We start from the raw sequence: 26,354 nt of genomic DNA on the forward strand, positions 1-26,354 counted from the left end.
CTTTATAACCTGGAGAGCCCTGTCAGAGATCAGTTATTATCATTTATAACATTACTGCTACTCAAACTAAAATTTAAAAAAAGAGTGAAATTTTCTCCAGTCTAAAGAAGGCTTTGGGGTTGAAATTCTGTTTTGGCCACAAGGATATTTTAAGCGGCTGAGCTGGTCTGTCCTTTCCTTTCCCTCCTTGGCGGCCTGGTGATGCTGGGTGTAATTAGCTGTGGCTCAGCTGAGGCTCCGTAAAGGCTGCCTGACAATTTCACACCCATCCAGTGGCTTATAAATGGATGACACCATTCTAAATTACATCAAGGCCAGTTTTGAGCTTGTTCTTTAGAGGACAACCACAGAATCTCGTCACGCGTGAAAAGCCTATCTTGCAGAAGTGTTAAGGCATCATAGAACGAGCGAGTTAGAAGTTAGAAAGGGGACTTTAATAAAAGCCACAACCATCCTGTGATAGATCGTAACCTCCTTTTGTGCTTTTAACGCACATTTCGAGGTGTTTGGGTGAGCTTAATGGCTATTCTTGTTTATGAGATGAAAATACAGGGGCAAAGCAGTTAAGAGGTCTGACTCTGGTCATGCTGGGAAGCTCGTCACAGAGGCCTGATCTCTAAATGTCTGTCCAGCTGTTTCTACCAGCCCAGGGACACAGCCTGCTCTGCTGCTAGAAGCTAGTCCGCTATCAGGAGAATTCCAGGGGCATTTTTGAGCACCTCTTGTATGCCAGGTGCTGCAGGGAATCTGAAGGTGATTAAAACCCTCAGAAAGTTTGTCATCTCCAGGGAGGGGAGTTTTTCTGTTTTTTTACTCCCTCTGTCCTGCCCGGCAATTCTCCCTCCCTGCCCTTCCTGACTCCTAGTAAATGCTTGACGGCCACTCTGGCCATGCAAGGTGCTCGTGCTAGGTGCCAAGCACTGACAAAACAGGTAGGCTCCTTGCCTTCATGGAACTTAACGGTTCTGGAAGTCAGACCAACATGGAGGTGGGAAAGGGAGATGTTAGGGAGACCCTTGAAGAAATTCCCTCCATGGGGCCTGATACCACCGGATGCCACTATGCGCCACCTCTTCTTTCTCTTGGGGAGACTGTCTCTTGTCTTTGTTCTAAGTGGAATTCACAAGGATCTCTGTGCCCTTCCCAGAAGACTGACTACATATTTGCCCCAAGGGAAGACAGCTCACAATGTTTCCAAATTCCTTGTTAAGAATGCTCTGCGTTTAGAAATGATGCCTTGTCTCCTCCTTTATGCTTCTACTAGAGTCTTGGTCTCGCAAATAGGGTGCACGAGACAATCCATTGGAGCACAGGAGGAAAATTCTAAAATAGTTACTTATAAATATCACTTAAGTAGCCTTATCCTTTTAAAACATTTTTTTTTTAGGAAATTCCCTGGCGGTCCAGTGGTTAGAGCTCTGCGCTTCCACTGCAGGGGACACGGGTTGGATCCCTGGTTGGGGAACTAAGATCCTGCAGACAGATGGCACCTCATCTTCCATCCCTCCTCCCCACCAATGTCACGGGGCAGGAGCCAGCCTGGGGAATAGGCCATTGGGACAGCTGAAGAACATCACCTTAGGACAGAGGACATGAGCTGGGGGCACAGGGCTTGATCCCACCTTTTGCACGGGGTAAAGGGAACATGAGCCCTTCCTCCAGGCTCTGAGTCCCTAAGAGGAAAGGATCAAGCCCTGGCTGGCCTGGACTGGAGACTCATCCCTGGTTCTGGCAGATCCTAAAATGAGGGGAACAATAGAAGTAAATTCAGAGGCAAAGCCAGCAGAGCCTGCCAGGCAGTAGGAGAAAGGGGAAGGTCACTGAGATGGCAGGTTGGAGCCATGAGGACCGGGGAGGAATCCACACAGATGCCAAGTGCAATGCAGGGAGGGTGGGTGGAAGGCTGGGGCAGGTCTGGGCTGAGACTGAGCTGATCTGAGGAGGGTCAACTCATCAGCCTGTCCCAGGAGCATTTGAGAGTGAAGAGGAGGTCACAGGGGGCAGCATGACTGGTGAGTGGCAGATGCTGAAGTCACTTCCACCTCCAGACAAGATGCAACTTGTCATCCCGTAACAAGAAAAAACGGGAAGGCACAAACGGAACGTCCTGGCCAGCACCAGCAAGTATGTAGCCTTCAGTGGACTCTGCTTGTGTTCAAGGGTGAGCTGAGCATCACCTGTCCATTGAGCCTTGGGCCCACTGCAACATTCTGAACCATTTCCTTTGGTTTCCTTCACCCTGGACGCCCCACAGTGCTGCCCTGTCATTGTGGTCCGTTCCTGACCTCCTGGGTGACAGGGCATGTGTCCCAGTCATCCTTGTGCCCCCAGAGCTTAGCCTCATGACTGGCATTAGGCTGATATTTACGTAATACAGTATTCATTTAAATAAATAAACACCTGTTAGATCTAGAAAACAAAAGAGTTGCATCTTAGTGCGTCTAGAGGAAGTTAATGAGGAAAGCAAAGTTACAGCGTTGTGAAGGCTGAAACCGGGTTCCCGCTCAGAGAGCCTCCCCGGCTCTGGGAACCCACTGTCCCTGAGGGGGACACAATGGGGTCGGGTTGAGCAACAACAGAAGAGAACAGCTCTGGTGAATCGGCAGCATTTATGCAACTCCTCACAGCAGAAATGCCCGGCGCAAAGAGAGCTTCTGCTTCTCTTTTCCCCAAAACACTGTCAGCTCCAAGAGGTCTGCCAGAGAAGCACAAAGATTCTGATGATGTACGTCAGGTCCCACTCTAGCTGGAGAATTCAGCTCATCCACATGGACCACTTACACTACTTTGGAGATGGTTCCAGAAACATGACCAACTCCCACTTCTAGAGAAACAATAGGGTCTGAGGTCTCCCAGATGATTTTCAAGGTTAGCTCATTGTCCCCCCCAGAGGTGAAGAGCCAATATTCACAGTGTACATGCTTTTGTTCAGAAGGCAGATGCATCACCTCCATCTATCTGTACACTTGATGGTATGGGTCATCTGTGGGGGCAGGCGGGGTGCTGGGCTCACGGCCATGTGTTAGACCTGTCCCTGCCCTCCCCAGCTTATACTTCACTTTGAAAGGAAAGGGGGGAGGCGTGCATATCCCGTGCCCCACCTTGTGCCTTGCCCTACGCTAGGTAATTTACACACATCCTCCCACGGACTCTCACAATCTAGGAAAGAAGTAGGATTATAGCAACACCATTTTGGCTCACAGAGAGATTCAGAAACCTTGGCAAGGTCACTCAGCTCCCAATACTTTGAACCGCTCTCTTCTTTGACTCCAATATGCGTGTGTCCTATTTCTGCGGGGCAGGTAAAACTCCAAGGGGTGTTGAAAGGAGGGGGCGATCCCTTTGGGTTGGGGGAGGTCTGGGAACTCGTAAGGACGAGGTGAGCTCTGGGCTGGGCCTGGCAGGAGGGAGGACCCCTCACCCAGGGCAGGGCAGGGCAGCAGCAAAGTACATGGTGAAGAGGTAGGAGCCCTGGCTGCAGCGCAGAGGGGCGCAGGAGGTCCCTGCAGGGAACGGGGCGTGGAGGCCTTGAGTGGGGACTCACGGGAGGAGTGGGGAGGACAAACCGTGATGAATGTTGGAAAGGGACGGAGCTGGCCCTGTGGGACGGAGCTGGTCCTGTGGGACGGAGCTGGCCCTGTGGGGCGCAGAAGTCTTCAGCAGGTACTTGAGGAGGATGCAGACAGGCGCTAAGTCTCATTCAGGCGTACAGGGCTGGGACGGAGTGACAGAAGCATGGGGACATGAGAGGATCAGGTGGGAGCCAGCAAAGCAGTGACAGCAAGCTCACCTCCTGGGGCTAGACCTCATCAGATGGGGGACCCAGAGCAGGTAAGTTAAACCTGAGGAGCCTCGGTTTCTCTGGGTGAAGTCTAGACATAGAGAGACTGGAAAGAAGAAAGAGGGGCCACAGCAAGAGCCGAGCTCCTTTCCTGGCACCCCCCCAATATGAGATCCCTTTCCGTGCTTTCTGCTCCTTGAACACTGCGAGAACTTGTAACCCCAAACCTTTGCACATGCCCTTGGCTTTGCCTGATGACTCCTCCCCTTGATCTTCATGATGGTGGCACTCTGGGATCTTTCCAGAATTCTCTTCCAAGATGAGCCTTCTCCTTGCTGTCCCCACTCTCTCAGCCACCTTCTATGCCATTACCTGTTCATTTCTCTAACTCAGCACCGAGGGCAGCACCTAGCACATAGCAGGTGTTCAGCAAATGGTTGTTGAATAAATGACTGAAGGAGTGAATAAGTCAGTACTTATGCAGCCATAGGAGGTGCACGAACTTGGCTCTCAGAGAACCCAGTAGCTTGCATGGGATCTTGAAGCTCATATGTTTTAATCCCTTTGAAGAGGAGAATCCCATCGACAGTTTTACGGCACCAAGTACAAGTCTCATGTCCGACACATGCTTATTGAACTCCCCTACTGAGTGAACTAACTTACACTTGACTCTCCCCGTTGACAGGGCGTTTACTAGTACTTGAGGTCGCCTTTTTCATCTTCTATCCTTTCCAACATTTATGTAGAAAGAAGGAAATATGCTTTCGAGTAGGACTGGTAAGCTGCTAACACTGGACCAAGCTGTAAACTGTGGGGCTTAAGCATTGCCTCCCCTGCCGTGTGACGCTGAGTCACCTTTACCTCCTGGAGCCTGGAGCCCCTCTGAGACCTGACGCTGGAGAAGTGGGCTTGGTCCTGCTTGGGTTAGGAGACCTGAGGACCCCCAGGTGGGGAGGTTACACCCAGCCTCCGAAAATATTAAGTGTGTAAATCTGGTTGCTTACAAAGTGGAACATTTCATTTCAATAAGGTGATGACTGCACATAAGTACGAGGAAATTAATTGAGCAAATCTCAACTCACGGGGGCATCTTGCTAACCTGCCTGTGGCCACTAGCCTGGGTCCTAACAGCGAATTAACTCGCAAAGCCCTCCAGAAATCAGGTGCTTTTACACTTATGGACCTGGGTGTCTCCATGTGCTCTAAAGTGTGGCCGCCGGACACAGCGTGGTCATCCAGTCAGGGCTGACCCCAGACTTATCCTTAAGGACCTTGGCGGGGGCATCCCCTGCTAAGGGTCGGCTCTGACCTTCGTACCGTCCCGCTGCTTGGCCCGCAGCCCAGGGTTCTTGGCAGCACAGCTGACAGCTTCAAGAACATCTTCTCACACATGTTCTGTTTTGGCGCGGTCACCCCGGGGGTGCCAGGGAGGTAGAGAAACACCAGGGCCAGGGCAAGTCAGCAACAGACCCAGGCTACCCAGTCACCCCCTGGACATGGGCACAGTGGCTCCCTCTACCCGGGCTCCCGCGGCTCCAAATTCTGGGCTTCTCCTTCTGCAGCAGCTTCTCCTGGGTGTGGACTGCTGCCTTTGATAGAGACCGCTCTCTGGTCCGTGCCTGCCTGCTGTCAGCCTCCGCCATCAGACTCGAAGCCTCCTTAAGCCCCACTGTGCCTTTCCCCTATCCTCCAGAGTCTGCATCGGCCTCTAAGCCCCTAGCTTGTGCCAAGGCCGGCTCCTTTTCCCCCCGTGGGTCTCAGCCAATGGCACAGAGGGCCCATCCCCCATCCTGGTCCCCTCTATCACACTGGCCATGTCATTTCCTTGTAGAGTCAACGGAATTGACAGTTGCTATAGTTCAGTCCTTATCCCCTGGCTCCCCGGAGGAGGTAATAAGCTCAGTGAGGGTGGGGCTTTTGTGCACGGCTGAACTCCAGTGCCTGGAAAACTTCATTGAATAAATGATTGAATGAGGGAACGAATTCAGAGTCTTACTCACAATAGATTCTCAATAAATATTTTTTGAAAAGTCGCCAAAAGCTCATGACTTGTGGCTCACGGGCCCAGCCGCTCCGCGGCATATGGGATCTTCCCGGACCAGGGCACGAACCCGCGTCCCCTGAATCGGCAGGCAGACTCTCAACCACTGCGCCACCAGGGAAGCCCAAGCTCATGACTTTTAATCTAAACCTTTTTTCCTCCTCTGTGTGAAGTCTGGGGGAAAACAACTCCACTTCTGCCCCCCCCACCCCGCACACCCGCTCTTCCCCATCGAGGTGAATCGTCAGTTTAGTCTTTGCACCAAGTGCCCTGTGCAGAGCAGGGGCTTTTACGAGTTGTCTAAGGAATCACCTCTCTAGTGCAGAGTTTCTGCTAAATCTAGAAGCAGCCCTGGTGTTTTTTGTTGTTGTTTTTTTTTTTTTTTTTTTTTTTTTCGCTTTATGCGGGCCTCTCACTGTTGTGGCCTCTCCCGTTGTGGAGCACAGGCTCCGGACGCGCAGGCTCAGCGGCCATGGCTCACGGGCCCAGCCGCTCTGCGGCATGTGGGATCCTCCCGGACCGGGGCACGAAGCCGTGTCCCCTGCATCGGCAGGCGGACTCCCAACCACTGCGCCACCAGGGAAGCCCCGCCCTGGTGTTTTTAATTCATCTTCGAGAACAACACGGAGAGAGGTTTCTAAATGACTGTTCCCGTTGGCCGTATTGGCCCTGCTGGGTTGGGGCCGTGACACTGGCCTTGGCTCTGCTTGGGGACCAGCTGTGTGATTCTGGGCAAGTCCCTGGATGTTCTGTCTTCTCTGTGAAGCACGGGTTGGGCCAGGGCTCTCAGAGGGAACTGATCTGGCATTCCCAGCTCATGCAGGCAACTCCAGGCGGGCCACCTGGAGTCGGCATCCCGGCAGCTTCCATCTCTGCCACCAACAAGCCCTTGCGCCCCATGTGCCTGGGCTTTCCTGCTTGAGATTCACATGCTATGAACAGGGAGCTGTATACTATCATTTAAAAATTATTAGACCCATCAAAAGAGTTGAAATAGTACAGTGCACCTATGCCTTTCACCTAGATTGACAAAGTATGACATTTTGCCACATTTGCTTTCTCATTTCTCAAAGACATTTCTCATTCTCTTTCTCTTTGCATGCGTGTGTGTGTGTGTTTTTTTTTTTAATGAACCATTTGAAAGTTAAAGACACCATACCTCTTGACCTCTAAATACTCAGAAGTTAACACTTTCTTCATATAACTATAATGTCATTCTCACACCCAGGACAATTACCATTGACACAAGTGACCTAACATGCCGTATATATTTGAATATCGCCCACCTCCATCCCAATGTTTTTCTAGTCCTTCTCCCTTGATCCAGGATCCAGTCAAGCATCACACATTCAGTTACCCTGTTTTCTTAGTCAACTTGAAGCAGAAACCTGGAGAAGCTGATTATTTTTCATAACCTTTCTAGTTTCTTCTGGTTGTAGCACAGCCGAGGGGTGGTATGCCTCCCCGGGAAGGCTGGTGGGTTGCTCCTTTCTGTAAAGGGTCTTTGATGCCCACTATTTCAAGCCTCTGCCAATTAAAAACTCATCTACAGCGGAGCCAGGGCCAGAGGCTTTGCTCCAGGGTCCACTGGGCAGTGACATCAATAAACTGAGAAAAGAGAAGCTGCAGCTCTGAACTACAGCCTCCTTGGACCCAGTGAGCTTTGGGGACCGTGAGAGCAGCCTCTTGGCCTCCTCTGCCTTTTAATTAGAGACAAAACATTCCAGTGTCTGAAAGCCAAGCGTGGCCCAGACATTTAGAATCAAGCTGCCCATATTCCCAAGTGCTTTGTAAAACAAAATGAACAATGCTGCTATCTGCCCTGTCCTTACAGAGAGAAGTCTGCTCAGTGCCGTTGCTGAAAACAGGAACCTGCCTTCCGCGAGCCTTTCTTGTTTCTAGCAGAGGAAGTTGCAACTGGTTTAGTAACTGTGCTTCTTGACAGCATGGGCTCCTCAGCACCCGCGCGAGGCTCACTGCCGCCGCAGCAGCAGCTGATGGAGAGGCGGTGATGGTGCTCCCGGCGGGCCTTCTTCAGCTACTCCCAGGGGAGACCATGCCCAGCTGTTGAAGGTATCTGGGGATGGCATGGGGGGGCTGGGGCGGGGGAGGCTTCAGGACCCCAGAGACACACAGCTGGTAGCAGGTGGGCTTTCTGGAGACAGATGTGCTCTGGGAGGACAGGCAGAACCTGGTCCCAAGTGAGGCTCAGCACCTAACACGGTGGCTGGCGTGTCGTGGCTGCCCAGTGATGGGGAACCGTACGGCAGGAAGGGCTGGGAGAGCTGGGATGGGCACGCTCCTGCCAGGGAAGATTTTCCAGCCGCAGAACATCCTAGCACATAGCAGGCTTCTTACCGAGGACACTCCTGCTCGCTATTAGACTTTTTAGCAGTGTGACCTTGGGCGAGACATTTGAACCTCTCCAGGCCTTCATTCTCTCCTCTGTGAGGTGGGAATAATGGTACCAACTCACACAGGTATCGAGCAGATTAAATGAGCTGACATATGCAAAGTGCCCAAGCCAGTTGCAGACACATAGTAGGTGCTCAATAAATGCTATCAGTGTGGAGTCATGATGTCTAAAGGTACATGGACATCACAATAGTGCTTCTAGGAGTTTGGGAGTGTGGATCTTCTGTGGGAAGATGCCAACGAGAACGGATGATGATAAGCAACAGGAATCCAAGTAGGTGGGCTGTGTACAGGGCAGGCGCAGTATTAAAAGAAAGGCAAACATGCGAGGCATATAAAATCTGAAAACAAAATGTGAGGATTAGAAGAGATTTGGGAGAACTAGAATCCCCTCAGGAATGTGGCACACTCCACATCTTTTAGGTTCTTAGATGTCCAGAGAGCCTGGTGCCAGGGAGATGACCTGGCTTTTGGCCTCAGACTGTCCTGAATTGGGGTCATGCACGCAGGGTGAAGGGAAGGGGTCTGCCGAGCTGAGCGGCAGGGCAGGGGTGTTGCAGGAAAGGCTCTTCTCCTGCCCTCCTCAGCACAATCCTGTAAGAGTACGATGATTATTTGCTTTGGACAAATGAGAAAATGAGGCTCAGAGAGGTTATGAATCTTGGTGATTCATCCAAGTCACACAGCTGGTGAGAGCCTCTGAGGGCTCCAAGGGCTGAGGTGGGGAAGGGGGAGCCTTACCGTAGTGAGAGCAGCTGCGGGAAGGACGGAAGTGTGTCTTTAAAGCAGTGCTCCTGTCTTAGGAGAAATAACACCCCATAGTTGCAAATCATTTTTCTGTAGTTTGCTATGAGGTGCCGTAAACTGGGGCTGTGGTCCTTTTAAAACTGGGGAGGTAAGGCCAAATCGAAGTTCTGGCAAAATCTGGTGCAGTCTAGAGTCTCCAGTTGGAAAAATTCTATTTAAGAGTGCTTAACATGCTCTGACAAACATAATAGTAATAATATTAAAAACTGATTGCAAGGCAGAAATAGAGACACAGATGTAGAGAATAAATGTATGGACACCAAGGGGGCAAAGCGGGGCAGGGGTGGTGGTGGGATGAACTGGGAGGTTGGGATTGACATGGATACACTGATGTGTATAAAATAGATAACTAAGGAGAACCTGCTGTATAAAAAATAAATAAACTTCAAGAAAAATAGTAATTAAAAAAAACCAAAAACGATGGAACAGACAGACTGAAAGCTATTTAGACTCCTGCGTCTTAAACAGATCTAGAATCAGGGAAGTAACACCAGGGAAACCCATTGTTTTAATCAGCTACACCTGGGCCAACGTTCTGGGTCGGCCGCCAGTGAACTAACTGAGTGACTCTGGGCAAGTTACTTTGCTTCTCTGAGGGTTAGTTTTTTCCTCGTAAAAAGACCAGCTTCCGTGTGTTAGTAAGAAGTTTAAATTATATACAGTACGTAGGAGATGCTAAATACTAAATAGCAGCTATTAATATCATTCCTGACCCAGACAATTAAAGTACCCCAAGTTACTTGTATATCCCTAGGCAGCAAACAGTAGTAGACTGTGTTAAATATCATGGGTCAAACTGCACAGCTGACGACCTGGACATTCCTTCTTGATTTTTCTGAATGCTTATTTCTAAGTGTTCCTCCATCTCATGTAAGTGAAACAGACATGGGATGGGTAGGTTTGTATTGCACTGAAATCATTTTCCTATTACAGAAAAAATTTCCCCACGCTGAGCTTCGAGTGCTGGCGATGTATTTCCAAGGGGAGTGGATCTTTCTTAAAGACTTAGAAATGATTCATTTCAATAAACCCCAATCAGCTTCCTGCATTAATAGATGCTGCTGGGTTTTAATTTTTCATTTGACATTCAGCAAGAATTTATTTCCCCCAGCTCTGAGAGAAGCTGGAGCTTAAAATTCTCATTAAAATTTTCCAGCATGTGAGGCTAGAGCATTTGGTTCTTGTCAGCCAACCTGAGGGCCCTGTAAGCACATTTATCCATCCATCTGTCCACCGGTCCATCCATCTCTCCTTCCCTTAATGAATATGCATTGAGGCTGTACTGTGTGACTGACTTCCTCCCTCTCTTTCCTCCCCAAGAGTTCCAAAGGAAATAAGTACACTGGGTCCGAACCACTTCCTCCTGAGAACCACGAAGGGAGGGGTCTCATTTCATTACGGTAACTTGAGCTACAGACAGAAACTGTGTGGCCTCAAAGTTGCTCACTTTTGTTGTCAAACAGCTTTGCAAAGTCACACTTCCCTCCTTGGCACCATCCAGGCAGCTGGGACCATGGCCGGGGGTGCTCAGGGTTGGGGAGGGGGGAGGGAAGGTGGGGAGACTCAAGGAGCTTCAGAAGAAAGTGGGAATCGTCCTCCCGGTTTTGCTCAGGGGGAAAGGGCCACCTTGAGAGGGTCAGGCTGCCCCTGAAAGCACAGCCCCGCCTGCCTGCACTGTGCTGGGTACTTTGTAGATGGTAATTTTATCCACTCGACTGAATTCAGTGAGCGCTTACTATGTGCCAGGCACCTGCTAGGTAATGATTTTTCACTGAGCAATATAATAGACATGGGATCGTGTTCTCAGGGAGTTTATAACCTGGGGTTGTTAAAGAAACAAATACGTAATGATGAACTGTGGCGTGAGCCACAAAGGGGACCGAGCCCAGGACAGAAAGCAGAGGGGAACCAGTCGTCACTGAAGTCTTTAAATTTAGTTCTCAGGTTAACCCTGGCAGGTGGCCGCACTCCTTCTCAAAGTATAGATGTGCCATCTCCCCTACTCTTCCAGACCTCCACACCCTCCAAGTCACATGGACAATCAGCTAAAAAATTACATCCTCTGAACAGACAGAACTTCTAAGCACCCAGAATGTCAGGACCCACTTCCCAATATGCTACTTTACCAATATGCCTATTGGTCCATCTACTGAACATCTATGATGTACCTGACCGTCTAGCACACAAGAGAAGTGCCGTGATCTTGTCATAAAAGGGGTTGAGGGCTTCCCTGGTGGCGCAGTGGTTGAGAGTCCGCCTGCCGATGCAGGGGACGCGGGTTCGTGCCCCAGTCCAGGAAGATCCTACAGGGCGCGGAGCGGCTGGGCCCGTGAGCCATGGCCGCTGAGCCTGCGCGTCCGGAGCCTGTGCTCCACAACGGGAGAGGCCGCAACAGTGAGAGGCCCGCGTAACCAAAAAAAAAAAAAAAAAAAAAGGGGGTCGATTCAGCTTTATGTAACCCTCCGTCCATTTCTTTATGTTTCAGAGCAGAGTACTTAAGAGCCGGGCTCTGGAACCAGATGCCTGGGTTCAAACCCTGCCTTCTCTTTTACCAGCTTGGTGATAAACTCGGACAAGTGATGTAAACTCTCTGGACTCGGTTTCCTCAATCATACAAGAGGCATAATGACAGTGGCGTGTCTCTCCCAGGCACAGTGTCTCCTCAGTTTTCATCTATTCCTTTAATTTCCTTATGGAACATCTACTGTGTTCCAGCTCTGAGTGAAAACAGACTTCTGTCTTCACGGCACTTACAGTCATTCATCAAACAATCACAGAAATGAGTGTCAGAATCATAATCTACTTCAGGGGCAATGCAGGTGAAGCCAAAGAGATAACGATGGAATGGTGAGCTGAAAAAGAGTAGCTTGGGGGTCCTCACCCGGGCACCTGTGTGTTTCGACAAGTGATTCACGCAGGGTTCAGCACACGCAGATGCCGTTAGGAGGCAAGATATCAATTTCCATCTTGCTCCATAAGCTTATGAGCCTTGCTGGTGGATCGTGTGTATGACCAAAAAGCAAAACTAAGTCTTGCTGGGAAAAGCGATGTCATACAGGAATCACTAACTTCACGATCCCTGGGCCCACGTGTCCAGATGCCCTCCTCTTTCTAAGGAGTCCTGCATTTCCCAAGCATCCAGATTTAAAATGAAAGGAAAAGCCTATTTCATATTCACTGTTGTCCTATTCTGTCCAATTGTGTATCTGTGATCTAACATCAAAATAATTGTCTTTACGACTGTTTTCTCATTGCCAAGGATTATGATGTCAGCTTATAGGTTATGAGGGTATCCAGGACCTGGCCTGGGGCCTGAACCTCATTTGTACCCTTTTTTGTCAGATGTGTTCAGTGTCCACCAGGCTCACAGACTGGAGGTACCGTATCCCACCAGCCCTGGGTATTGGCTGTGGCGGGGAGGCTCTGAGTATGAAAAGCTGATCTAGAAAAAAAGAAATGGGGAAATTTGAAATTTTGCTTTCAATGACGTATTAAAGCCACGTCAGGAATGACTGTATTGCCCACCTCTCCGTGCTGGACACCACTTCACATGGATCCCGTAGGTTTGGGGAGAAGGCACTTGCTTGTAGCACAGTTATTGTCAGCAGAGAGTTGAGCCGCAGAGAACCTCCCGCCCCTGCCCCACAATGTGCTCGTTTTGTAACACCTACTCTCTAATTCTTACTCATGAAAAATCCAGCAAGGCAGATGTGGTTATGCTCATTTTTTAAATAGAAACAAACAAAAAACAGTGGAAAGAAGTTTAGTGACTTCCTAAGAGGTGAAACTGAGATTTGCCCCAGCACCAAGAGGTCCCAAATCTGGCTTCTTCCTACGACATCCTAAAATGACCATTAAAAGTTTTCTAGGATGCATCCACCCTGGTCTTAGGGTAAAGCCAAGCCTCCCTTTTATCCTGAGGGTATATGAGATCCCCTTCCGGACACCCAAGGGTGGAAGGGGCCAGAACACGGGCTCATGGACACGTGGGTCAGTGCTGACAAATGGGCAATGGCTCTCTGTGGTGGACAGAGTGCTGGACGGGGGGTCATAGCACTTATCCAAACTTACTGAGCGACCTTGAGCAGAGGGCTTGCCCTCTCTGAGCCTTTTCTTTGTAATGTGAGGGCACTGAACTTCTCTGTTTCAATTTGTGCTTTATGATATCCTAGGATCAGGGAGTCCTATCAGGAGAAATAAAGGGGCAAGAGTGCTGAGCCCCCAGCCTCCAACCGGCAGCTTGCTTTTATCTATTTTTCATATTGAGTTTCTGGGGCAACTTTGTCAAAACAGGTTTCAACCAGCAGACTGTATCGCAGCCTCCTTCTCCGTGGAGCGGCAGGAGAAGAAGATGGGCCTGGGGGGCAGGGAGGACAGGCCTGTGGCTGCACCTGCCCGGAGAGGAGAGCAGGGAACGATGTGGGTCACAGGGGTGGTGCACCTGCCGAGCGAGGTCAGGATGTGGTGGGGTGCCCCCCGGAAATCCTGCGAGATCCTTGGCAGGGGAGCCAACCGATGCTAAGGCCCTGTCCCAGCTCTTATTGCCCCTGGTGCGGAGTGGCAGACCACAGGCAGCCCTGAGCAAGTCCCAAGTCAGTTGGGCGGATACCCACTACCACTCACGGGGCACGGGGCAGGGGGTGGGGGGCACGGTAGTTGAGGCAAAAGGGCTGTGAGCCATTGTCTAGCCCAACTCTTTCCCCATCATATTTGAGAAGCCGAGGCCCAAGGAGGGGAAGAACTGCTCAAGCTCACACGGTGACTTAGCTGGCCACCCAGTACCCCAAGGGATCCAGCATGGGTAAATCTGTAGCTATCCCATCTTACCAAACTTATCTCTGCTTAAATATGACCTTAATTTAGTCCTCAAAATAACCCCTCAGGGCATGTATTAATATCTCAGATGTCTGCATTTGGAAATCGAGGCTCAGAGAAGTGTAATAACTTGCCAAAGGACACACAGCCAGTAGGCCAGGGAGCGGGCATCTGAACTCAGGGTTGCCTGCTTTGGAAACCCTGTTTGCAAGGCACCCTCGTTCTTCTCTAGTTCTGCTTCTGATTATAAAAGCAATTCAGGCACATGGGAGAAAAATTGGGACATTTTAGAAAGGAGTAAAGAAGAAATCGAGAAATTCACCTATAAAATCACTACTCAAAGAAAGCCCTTGGAAACATCTTGGCAATAATTTCCTTTCATATTTTTCTACATATATGCATATGCACGTTAAAGTTTTATAAAATTGAGATAGTATGAGCATGACTAGTTTTGTTTGTTTGTTTTGGGTTCTTTTTTTTCCCCCATAGCATTAATAGTTCTTTAAAACAATGCTTTGAAAGGCTGGAAAACATTCCACACGATTCACTCCTGCCCTCCTGACCATGCCAGGCCACCTAACAGTGGCCATGACAGCTGAACCTGAGCAGGCCTTAACTGGCTTCTCTCTCCTGTCCCTCCTGCCCCGCCCGCCCTTCCCAGCCAGATCCCTAGCCCTGGGCTTCCAAACATTGCCACCTGACATCCAAGAGACCCCTCGGAACCTCTGCGTCCCCTGGACTGAAGTTTCACCCCAAAGTTTATGGTCCCCGAAGCTTGCTTTGATGACCTTTCAAAATCACTTTCCATTGAGTTCTTGGGCTGGACCAGGGGGCAGAGAAGCAGGACAGTATTTCATGGTGGTTGAGAGCAGGGGTTTTGGAGTCAGGCAGATCTGGTTTAAAACCCATTTGTCCTCTTCCTGATCGTATAACCTTGGACACTTTACTTAACTTATGTTGCCTATAGAGCAGGGCTGCTGTGAGCCACCCAGGGGACGAAGGCTGTAAAATGCCGAGCCAGGTGCCTGGCAGAGGAAGGGCTGACCACCTAAGGTGGTGGCAGTGGCTCTGACGTGACTGCTGCTGTGGGGGGTTGGATGTGATGGGTGATGAGGGTCCCCACTCGGGCCATCTGCTCCCACACCTTAGAAGCAGGTCACGTGGGTGGGCTTCCCGCTGTCACACTCTGTGGAAGAAATACCTAGGGCCAAAGGGAGGGTTCCATCCCTAAGTAGGTGTTCACATTCCAACTGTCCCCAAGGTTTCCCAACTGTCCCAGACCTGCCTTCCCTTGGTTGGGGCTCCTCGAGCTGTCGCCCCCTTGTCACATGATGAAGGGGTTCAGGTTACTTCCTTTCCCACAGCGAGGCTGGCTTTTAGAAGTGCAAAGTGGATAAGAGGCACAGAGCTGTCCTGGGATGCCGCCCTGGGAGTGGAAGGCTCTGAGAAGTCTGAGCCCCTGTGTCCACACGAAAACGCAGAGCACACGACAAAAGGATCCCTGATCTGGTCAAACAGAAACCATCTGGAGACGGCACAGCCCACATCCCTGTGACCTCTCCACGCCAGGTGTCCGCTCAAAGGGTGGCCAGCCATTTATTGAACAGAGTCCCTCGGGGACCTGGCTTCCAGTGGAGACGGCAGCATGGCCCTGGGAAAAGGACGTGGGCTCTGAAGCCAGGAGGGGAAGGTAGGCCCCTGCATCTCTGGTCTCCGGGGCTCCAGCCCCAGGTGTGTGGGCAGGGCAGCTAACTGTCTGACCCCTACACAGAGAAGGTGAGCTGGGAAACTCTGCCTCCTGGGATGCTGGGAAGATAAAAGGCAGTGGCATCTGCTAATTGCCCACCAAGAGGTGGGCAGACAGCACACCTGAACTGCCTGCCCTGGATCTTGAGGGGTGTAAAGACAAGGCTTGGATTCTGTCTAGTGGGACTTCATAAGGAAGTGACAGTGGGTCTTTTCTCTTAGTAATAATTTTCAAAAGGTCACTGAGTCTTGCTTGCTAGAATTGAAAGGGATTCAGTGGCTCTCTCTTTGGAGATCACCTTTTCCACTCATCTCATTTTTAAGAAGAGTAAACTGGGGCCCAAGGTCATGCAGAGAAAAAGAAGCGTTGATCCAAAGACTGGGGGAAAAAGAAGAGGCGAAGGCCAGAGTCAATCCTCTGACATCACAAAGAAAAGGGAGAAGGAAAGCAAGACTGTTCAGAGCCGATGTCAATTAACTCATTTATCTTTGGCTCTCTCCTTATTGTTTCTAGAAGCAATTGTCTCTCATACCCTCTCTCCCACCTCCAGCCACTGCATAAAACTGTCACAGATTAAATCAGATTGTTCAGCCATTTCATTAGGGAGACCCCAGCTCTCAGTCTCTGGAGGCACTTTCGCTCTTCTCAAATCAAAGCCTCTTTCAGATGAGTTCACTCCTACTTGGAGTCAATAGGAAGCCAGCGAGCAGACCTCTAAGGGGCAGCTGGACTGATGAGCTTTTCTGAAAAGCACGGGCAGGATACAGTGCTTGCAGCCCAGACCAGCCCCTGCTCACAGCTTGCGCCCACCTGCCAGACAGAAACAGGGAGAGGACCGAGAACCTGGGCTCCCAGCCTCCACTCCACTTTCTCATCTCGAGACCGTGGGTATGTTTCTTTCCTCGATGGACCTCAGTTTTCCCATCTGTAAAACGCAAGGTTCAAGTCTTTTGTTTTGTTTTGTTTTTCTGTATTGGATTCCCTTAACTCCTCCAAATAGCACACAAATGCCTGAGAAGAATTATAAAGTGTTGGACAGAGAGGTGAAGTTAGAATTCACTTGGATAGATAACAAAGTCTCTCCCCACGACTTTTCTGGAGTTGTTCATGTAGAGATGAGTGTTGGACACGATGGCTAGAGGTTGTCGCTTGGACGTGGCTCGGGGAGAAGACGGAGTAGGCGGACGGCTAAGACACGCTGCAGAGAAGGGGCCTGGGCTGCCTGCGGGGGTGGGAGCTCACCTGCCTATGGGTGCTCGGTCGGGGGTGAAAGGCACAAGCCCTGGGGTCTAGCCGATCGTGGAGGCCAAGCGTCAGGCTGCAGGGAGCAGAGTGGCGTTATTCTAGGAGTCAGGGGACGGGGGTGTGAGGACCCTTGGGAGGGTGAGGGGCGAGGCCAGCACCCATTTCAGAGTCATCTCCGCACCGGAGGCCTGCCAGGGCCTCCCCTCCACCTGTCCCGAGAGCTTTCTCTAGAGGCCTGAAGGCCTTGGTGATAACAGAGAGGGAGGCTGAGGGACTGGGGAGACTGTGGGCTCTAGGAAGGTACTGGGAGCAGGACGGAGGCAGCAAGTGCCTCTCGAGCATCTGTGCATCCCATGTGGGGCGCTGGTCCCCCAGGCAGTCTGCTTGCTTCGCTCCTTCCCTGGACCAACCTCAGGTGGGGCCCCAGAGGCGGTGGCCTTCCCTGTCCTCTGGGTGCGACCCCGTGGGCCGCCTTCCTCCGGGCACTGGCTCAGGGTCCTGCACAGGAGACGCTGAACTGCAGGGAATGAGGCTGCCAGTCCCTCCGCTGGTGTGGTTTCCCCAGCACTTTTTTGGAGCACGTTTCTGGGAGTCCCTACACCAGAGCAGGGACGGGCCAGGGACAAAGAAAACTTGTCCTTGCCCCTTGGAGCCAGGGGGATGCTGCTAAAACATGCCCTGCCTGCAGGAAGGGCCCTGGCTTTGCATCAGGAGGGGCCTCACCCTTAAACTATCCCCACTGTGTCCAGTGACAAAGACCAACAGGATGAGAAGACAGGGCTCCTCACTGAGCATGTGGCCCATTCCAGCCACACGTTCTGCAGTGCGTTATGAGTTTACAGTTTTTGCAAGTCTTGCCATTATCTTGGGAACAGCACGATGACACTACAGTCTCTTAGCTTGAGTTGTAAGTGATAAACTGTCCATGGAAGTAGTTAAAATAGATTAACTTTCAAAGAACACTCACTCTGGTTTTCCTTGTTTCATAATATACCAGGTATCCCCTCCCCCCAGTTAGGAAGTGGTGCAGACCTCCCTCAGCCTCTGAAAGGCCTTGCTCTGAGAGCATCCATCTTTCCAGTATCTGAAACTATAATGCATAAAGGAAGGATGTAAGGCCAGGCTGGGGGTTGGACTAGCTGACTTTGGGACCCTTTCAAACTCATAAGGCATTGATCTTAAACTGGAGACAAACGATGGGGTGGAATGCAAGTTTCCCAGTGGGCTGGACACCAGCTGGGGGATTCTGCCCCATCAACTGTCTTTGTCCCCAGGAGATAGGAATAGCTCTGTCTAAGGATGTGGCCTTCTTCTCTGTGCCTCAAGCAGCCTGGGAGGACACATCTATGCTGGAATCATTTAAGTCTCTTTCCAAAATACTTGTACGAAGACCCAGAATTCAAGATTTTCTCACTATGGACTATCAGAAAACACAGAGTAAATGGCAATAACCTACAAGGATTTTATGCTGGGTCATGTTCTAAGTGTTTCACAGGCTTTATCTTTTAACATTGCAGCCACAACCCAATGTTGTTTTATTATTATTCCCTGAAACAGTCAGGAAAAGGTCGAGAACTTGCCCGAGGTCACCTAGCTTGCACGTGCAGAGCCAGAATTTGAATATTATGGAACAAACCGGAGACTTAGCATCAGCCATTCAAATCCCAGCTCTCGGGTTACATGCTGTGTGACCTTGGGCAAAATCCTTACCTTCTCTGAGACTCAGTTTTCCTTTCTGCAAAATGGGGTTAGGGATGCAGAGATTCTATGATAATCAAAAGTAATAGCAGGTGTCAAAGTGCTGTAGCAGCACGGGAAGCAGGCGGCCAACAAACTGTATTGTCAGGGTTTTTCACTTGTCACCGTTGCTTAGAGCATGTTGAGAAACTCCAATAGAAGAGAGAGTGGAAACAGAAAGTACCCTCTTCTCACCCCCTTTTGGTTGTGGAGCCACATACCTCCTGAGTTTTAAGAGCTCCGAATGCCAGGACCCTGAGAGTTGAGGGTCAGGGCTCAGCAGAGCCGGGGCGGGGGGATCTGAAAGGCACTCAGTCTCTCACACAAACACGGCCGGCTGCTTGCTGTCAGCCGTGCGGAGGAATGGAAGCTTTCTCCACCGACAGCACTTGCTAGCAACTTCCCTCTCTGTGGTTTTCCTCTGTCATTCCCTTGATAAAAGAAGCAGAGCTGCACAAATGTAACCAACTTTCATGAATCTCATCTTCACATAAAAACACCCGCCTTTCAAGAAGTGAGCTGCCTGAAAAGATGCAGGATGTACTCTAAACTGGGTCATTCTCCACCCAGAGGGCTCGTGGCTCACTCTCCGTGTGGATCCCCTGAGCCATTGGCTTCGAGTGGCATCGACAGCCCGGGGAGAGAGAAAAATGGGAAACAGCATGCGATCTACCCCGGCGCCTCCTGAGAGGCCTCTGCCTAGCCCAGAGGGTAAGTCTGGCTTCTTTGGTGAAGATAGGGCAATGCGGGTGCTGAGAGCTGTTAAAACAGGGCAGTGGGTACTTTGGGCTTCCTTATACTTGTCTCTCTCGCTTTGTTTGTGTTAACATGTTTGTAATTAAATGTTAAAAAAAGATCCACAATGGTGTCCCGGAAGGATGCCGAATCGCTGGCACTTCGCGATGGAACTTCAAAGCAGCTGGTTCGATCCTTTTATTTTTTTAAATAAATTTATTTATTTATTTTTGGCTGCATTGGGTCCTCGTTGCTGTGTGTGGGCTTCTCATTGTGGTGGCCTCTCCTGTTGCGGAGCATGGGCCCCGGGCGCACGGGCCTCAGCAGCTGTGGCTCACAGGCTCCAGAGCACAGGCTCAGCAGCCGTGGCGCACGGGCCCAGCTGCTCCGTGGCATGTGGGATCCTCCCGGAGAAGGGATCGAACCCGTGTCCCCTGTGTTGGCAGACAGATTCTTAACCACTGTGCTACCAGGGAAGCTCCGACCCTTTTATTTTATAGGTGGTGAAACTGAGGTCCACAAAGCAAATGTAATTTGTATATTAGCTATTGGTAGAGTCAGATTTCCAACCGAGGTGGGTCTGGTTCTGAAACCTAGGCTCTTTGGTACCATAGCCTGCCAGCTGTGATATAATATTATGATGGGTGTATAATACCATTATGAGTATATGATACTATCATGGGTATATAATATTATCATGGGTATATAATGTTATCAAAGCTCTGCTGGAGTGTTTTCAGTGTAACTTTGTGAAGCTAGCCACTAGCCCTAGGAAATCTTCCTGAAAATAAAGGAACCCTTGTGTCCACTGGTAGGATCACAGGGGACAGGCATTCTAGGGGGAGGGCACAATGTGATGGGTTAACTGAGGCTGACAGGAATCAGCTTTTCCCAGAGATGCCAGGCTGAGCCAGACCCCCGAAGCTACAGAGTCTCGTCCAGGGATGGCCCGAGAGCTGGGAGGGGACATCCGTAATGATGATTTAGGCATGTAACATAATGCAAGCATTTATGATATTAGAGATTATAAATTAGAAATTCAAACAATACAAATTAAAAAATAGGAATTTAATTATTAAAATTTCCTTGTAGCTCATATAAGGCTGAGAGCAAAGCCATCGAGCTCCAGGTTCAGGGGTGCTGGTGGCCACCAACACCCTCACCTTTATTTCCTAGCAGGATAGTGTGGGTGCACCTGTGGGTCCTTGAGGAGTTAGGAAGGGGATGGTCAGGAGGGTGGGTGACCCATCAGTGTCCCCAGGGTGAGTCATGGGGGATTAGGGACACTTGGGCCTCCCGCCTTACATCACAGCACTTGGGGCCTGGTCCCTCCCTCCTAACGGGGGTGACCCCACCTGGTTCTACTATATCCCCTGCAGCACTGAACTGGGTCGCGTTCACACGCACAGACGCCCAGCATGGTGTGTGTGGAGCACAGCTCCCCAGGAGCGGAGCGGGGACGGAGCCAGGTGCCATGACGCTACCTGCCACTCACTCTGTGACTTCTGGGGCCCCTTCAAAAAGGAGCCGCCTTCTCACTTTTTCCAAAGTGGAGACCCCCAACTATGCACAGTCTCATGACTCCTCAGATGTCCCCAGGTGACCATGCAGAGACCTTCCTGCTGTGTCCCCGGCTCAAGTAAATTGCGGGGCGATTCTAGCAACCCTCCTTCCCAGCTCCTCGATACCCCTCCCAGACAGAAATGGGGGGAGACAGGAAGAATGTTCCCGGAGATGGGACCACGTGACTGGCTGGAGCTGCGCTGTGGGCCCCCGCGCGAGCGGGGGAAGCTTTTCCCTCAGATGCAAAGCTCAGAGCTGTGTGCAGTCCTCCTGCTGCCGTCGGGGAGGACCTGGGCCCCTTCCCTCACCTCCTCCAACCCAGCTCAAGTCTCAGTCTCCTCCTCTGGTCATGGCCACTTCTAGAGGACCGACACTGCCAGGCCCAGGGCACCGGCTCCAGGGCAGGGGAGGCACCGCCCACGAGCCCATCGTGTGTGGTCGCCCCTCCCACGGGGCTGGCAGGGGCGGCATGCTTGAGCAAACCCCATGAAAACACGGGCCTCCAAAGACTTGCCCATTTGCCTTTATTTTCTCAACGCAAATCGTCATGAAATAAGTTTCTCTTTTTCCACTGCGTGGGTGGGAGGTCACCTCTAGAGAGGAGGGAGAGGGGTCTCCCCGACCCTCCGCCCCCTGGTTCGGAGAATTCCCCAGGTCTTACCCAGTTTGTGACCCAGGCAACCACATCAAGTGCTGGCGGGTGGTGGCTTTTCCATACCCCGCCCCTGAAAAGTTTCCTTTGCGATCAGTCCTGACTTGATTTCCTCTTTTCTCTGACACCTAATTGAATAAGGGACAGGTGGTACAGTTGATGCCACATTAGTTAGTCTCGATTCAAATGATGTAAAGAACATGGGTTTTCATGGAACAAGCACCTCTCAGGTAACACTCCTGCTTGCTCATTTGATTGGTCTCAAATACCTAGGAGGTCATGTGGGAGTGCATTGCTCTGGGCCAACAAACAATTAGTGCTTCCTCTGACATCAGCCTGAGTTGCAGGCCTGAGTGGCGGGCCTGAGGCCCCAGGTCCCGCATAGGGGTCAGCAGGAGGCCAACCTGTGGATTTCTAGACAAACAAGTGTCCTGAGCAGGACGGTGAATGCTGTGGAATATGGGTTTGCCCATCGGTTTTCTCCCAAACTAAGCTTTCCAGAACATTCCTGATTAGTCTGGTTCCCAGAGACGAATATTACAAAACCCAGAGAAGCAGCAGGGAAATAGGGCAGGTCTCGAAGTCAAATGACCTTGCTGGGCTTCTCGTATTGTCCCCTGGGAGCTACCTGACCACAGGTAAGTCACACAGCCTCCCACGAGGGAGGCTCTCAAACGGAGATCAGAGCAATCCCTCCCCAGCAGTAATGGCAGCTTTACCTGATACATGTGGGTAGAAGAACTGTTTTTATTTCACTCCATTTGAGGCTATCTGATTGCACTAGGCTGTGACTAAATGGCCTTCCCCCCAAAAAGTTTTAAAGTGATAGAACTGGGGATTCCGTGACTTGTTTCCAAATCATCCCAAATAGCTCATTTTCTCTGCAAATTCTACACATGGTTCAGACTCCTGTTTTGGGCCCGACATAGGCGGTACAAAGTTGAATGAGAGCCAGGGGACTCCCTAGGAGTAGGGAAATAGCATATTTCCACCTTAAAAAGAGCATTCAGTCACATCGCTGTGATCTTTTCCCCTCCCCGTTCCTTATCTTCTTATTGCCCTGGCCTAAAGTGAGATCTCACTGGCAGAGGTGGTAACACAAACCCAGACGCTGCTCAGACCCCCTTCCGTGCGAGGATGGAAATAATGCTAAACTGTGCATTTACATAGCATCAAGGGTGCTGCCAGGGTGGGTGGAAAGAGGCGCGGGTGGGGCTCTGGGGGAGGAAGAGGGGGCAGGGAGCCTCAGAGACAGCAGAATACTTCTCAGTGAGTGGTGCTCAGACCACCTGCCTCGATCCCCTGGGTAATCATCAAAACTGCAGATTCCTGAGCCCCACCCTAAACCAGCTTGTGGGAATCCAGGGGTGGCGGGAGGGGGCCGCACGCCTCATTTCGTACAAGCCCCCTGGTGCATCTTAAGCCCCCTAACACTTGCAGACCACAGAGCTAGCCCTACACCAGCACACACGGAGAGAGAGAAAGAGAGAGAGAGAAGCCAGCGGTCTCCCTAGTGTCTCTCTGTCCTCACTGGTGACCTGGGGATAATTCGAGTTACTTGGTGCTTAGATGTGCCTGCCACAATGCCACGTGGCAGGGGGACAGTGTCATCCAGAGTGTCTCTCTTTAGACCCCTCTGGATTCGCACACAGCGCAGGGGGTGACTCCTATTATCATTTCAACTTGGCAGTTGAGGAAACTGAGGGACGCGCAGGGTTAGTTACTTGCCCAAGGCCATACGGCTGGGATTTGAAGTCAGTGGGCTGAACCTAGTCCCCGCTGTTCACCCACACATCACGTGCCTGGAGGGGATGGACTTGCAAGAAGCACACGTGTTTTCTGGAGTGAGAGAGAGCGTGGTCACCAGGTTTAATGACACAGACACTCAAGTGCCCTTGTGAGGGACACAGACGGGAACCGCGTCAGATCTTTGACTAGATGCAGGTTTCCCATCTGGTCTCACTTACCCCACTGCTGGTACCTACGGTGGCTTTAGGTGGAACGTGATCATTCAACTTTTATACTGAAGGTACAACGTTCGTACACTTAATGGATACCATACACATTATGACTGGTTCATCAAGCCCCTGATTTCACATTGCTTAGAAGGGGACTAAAGGTTTTTTTAAAACTGAATTAACATGAAGAGAAACGCTATTAAGTAAGCGGTAGTGTAGGTGGTACTCAGTTGTGACCAGGAGAAGAGCGGGTCATCAAGAATGGAGTCTGCGTCCTCTGCTGATAGATTACCTGGTTCCGAAACGAGGCCCTCAACTTACTGGTTGTGTGTTCTTGGCAAGACTCCCCACCTGGCTGCACCATCGGAGAGGTCTGCTCAGTCCCACTCTGCCCCATCTGAGCGATGGAGAAGCCAAGAGCTTTCTGGGCCACTGGGTCTCACTTTCCAGCCCGTAACACAGGACCCACAGGTACAAGTGGCTCGTGGTGACCCAAAGAACTCAGTAGGCCTTCTATCAGGCCAGTGTGCCCTGCCCTGTCTTATTGTTTCAGTGTGTGTTTGGGGGTTGGGAGTGTATTTCCAGTAAAAGATACTAAAAGTAAGGTCTGCTTTCACCCCTCCCGAGGCCATGAGTTTGAGCATGACTCAAGGAAATGCAAAAGCAGAAGCTGAACTCACTGGGTTGGTTACTCCTCTCCTGCCAGCGGCACTGAGCATCTTGTGCCAGCTCTGAAGGCTCCCTTACATCAGCCTTTGTCCCGGCCTGTCAGGGGTCAAGATCAACTGGGAAGAGCCTGATAGCTACATCTCAAAAAGTCCTGAGTGGCTTAGGCACATGACCATGAGCTTGGAAACCCTCATGCTCTCCCCCAGACATTTTCCTAACATGCCCCCAAGCCTTGGTTTCTTCACCCTTTAAATAAGAATATATGTTCCACAGCATTGTATTGGAGCAAAGGAGGTAAAGAATGGCTGCTTTTGCAAGATGGTTATAAATGGGATCTACTAAGAGATTTTCAGCATTTTAAAAGAAATGATAACACTAAGGAATAATAATGCAAAAAAAGGGCCTGTCCTCTTTTTTTTTTTTTTTTTTTTTGCGGTACGCGGGCCTCTCACTGCTGTGGCCCCTCCCGTTGCGGAGCACAGGCTCCGGACGCACAGGCTCAGCGGCCATGGCTCATGGACCCAGCCGCTCCGCGACATGTGGGATCTTCCCAGACCGGGGCATGAACCCGCGTCCCCTGCATCAGCAGGCGGACTCTCAACCACTGCGCCACCAGGGAAGCCCAGCCTGTCCTCTTTTGACCACGTAATATTTGTGGCTAGTAAGTTCTGCCTCAGTCTCCTTCCTTTTTTGGATTCATTTCCTATTTTACACTTTTGTGCAGAGTGTTCAATCTGACTCATTTCTGAGTTGAGCTATCACCAACATTTGGTCTCTTGAATGTCATCTTCTGTTCTCAGCAAATGGAGTTTGTTTTTAGAAGATAAGGATATTTTCAAATTCATGGGACTAGAGGCTTTTCAAAATTTAGAACACTACTGGCTGAGACTGGCCTTGGATCACGGCATGATAACCCTACCCCGTGCCATAAACATGATACCAGCTGCCACTGGTTGAGGCAGGCTCTATACAGACACTTCCTCATGAATCTTAACCCAATCAGATGAAGCCCATTTTGATATTTATACATGAAGACATCAAGCTCAGACGGGTTAAAAATAAATCTTTCTCCAACTCGCAGAACAATGAAGTTGAGGAGGTGGAATTTAAGCCAGGCCTGATTTATTTCAAAGCCGGTTCTCTCTCCCGAAACTTCTCCCTGGATTCTCTTTTGTCGGCCCTGCACACTGTTCTTCACTTGGTCTGTTTCCTTATCTTGAGTCTGCCATAGTCCCACCTGCTTCCTCTGAGCTCCGCTTCTCTTAGCGCTCGTTTACCGGACTTCATTCAAACGCTCTGCTCTCCACAAAGCCAGGGGCTCCAGAAGTCCATAATAATGTGTTTGAACTTGATGAGCGAACTTAAATTTCCTATCTTGCGTTTATTTCACCGTAGGGACCAAAGCTCAGGGAAGACTTAGCTGGGATCCTGGCCCCCGACCTTACTTAGAATGGCCGCTCTTCCCACAAAAGTACAAACTGAACTTTCTATCTTCCACTGACTTTGCCTTCTGTTTTGCCAACGCTGGGGAAAAAGGTGATAGGGGTGGACCTGAAATCCCTGGCAAAGGACCACGCGAAGGCCATAACCTTGAAGCAGAAGCTCCAATGCAAGATTTTCTCAGCAATGTTTAAGTGTCATAGTTATAAAAAAAATCATTATTACGAAAATTCCACAGGAAACTCAACTCTGTTATTGTAAAATTGAAACTCTCCAGCCCCTTAAGCCTGTTTTCCCCGATTGAAACAATTTTTTTACAACGGGATTTTGTTTTTGTTTCTGTTTTTAGCCTCATGAAAAGACGGTTGTTCTGTTTCACAGCCTTACTCTTGAATCAGAGATCAAAGGCCCAGCCCCTCTTGTAGACACACAACGTGTTTCAAGTTTCCATTCTCAGCACAGATAAATGCTGTGCCTCTCATTTCCACACTCGTTTTTCAAAAGGGGCTGGTTCTGTGATGACCTCCCCACCCCATGCTGCCTGCTGCAGATCAGGTTCCCTTCTCCTGGACCCTTTAAAACCTTAGCCCAGTAGCACTCTCCAAGGGCCTAGTAGCATGGGGGCCTCTTCACGTTTTCATTTGGTAAACCTGCCTTGGACATTCTGGGTGGGACAGGACCGGTGCTGGGCTAGGGGCCACGAGACAGCTCCTCCTGAGGTTCACAGCCATTCCCTGATAGCCACACAA

The 26,354-nt window shown here is 50.5% G+C and overlaps 2 protein-coding genes across 3 annotated transcripts in view; one reads left to right on the top strand and one right to left on the bottom strand.

Annotated features, from left to right (window-relative positions):
- TG (thyroglobulin) overlaps positions 1-26,354 on the bottom strand; it is a gene marked incomplete at its 5' end in the record, with an annotated part of 239,460 nt that overhangs the window by 50,071 nt on the left and 163,035 nt on the right. The gene's annotated exons all lie outside the window — the stretch shown is intronic.
- SLA (Src like adaptor) overlaps positions 7,680-26,354 on the top strand; it is a 34,285-nt gene continuing 15,610 nt past the window's right edge. The window contains exons 1-2 of one of the 2 annotated variants that reach the window (XM_082601807.1): positions 7,680-7,895; positions 19,159-19,299. In XM_082601807.1, coding sequence (XP_082457933.1) covers positions 19,239-19,299 — 61 coding nt within the window. In that variant the 5' untranslated portion in view covers positions 7,680-7,895; positions 19,159-19,238. Of the gene's footprint in view, positions 7,896-18,200; positions 19,300-26,354 lie in introns of those variants that run through there. The other variant, XM_082601806.1, reaches the window with a different exon arrangement.

Source organism: Mesoplodon mirus, assembly GCF_964341445.2.
Source record: "Mesoplodon mirus genome assembly, chromosome: 16".
Classification (NCBI taxonomy): Eukaryota; Metazoa; Chordata; class Mammalia; order Artiodactyla; family Ziphiidae; genus Mesoplodon; species Mesoplodon mirus.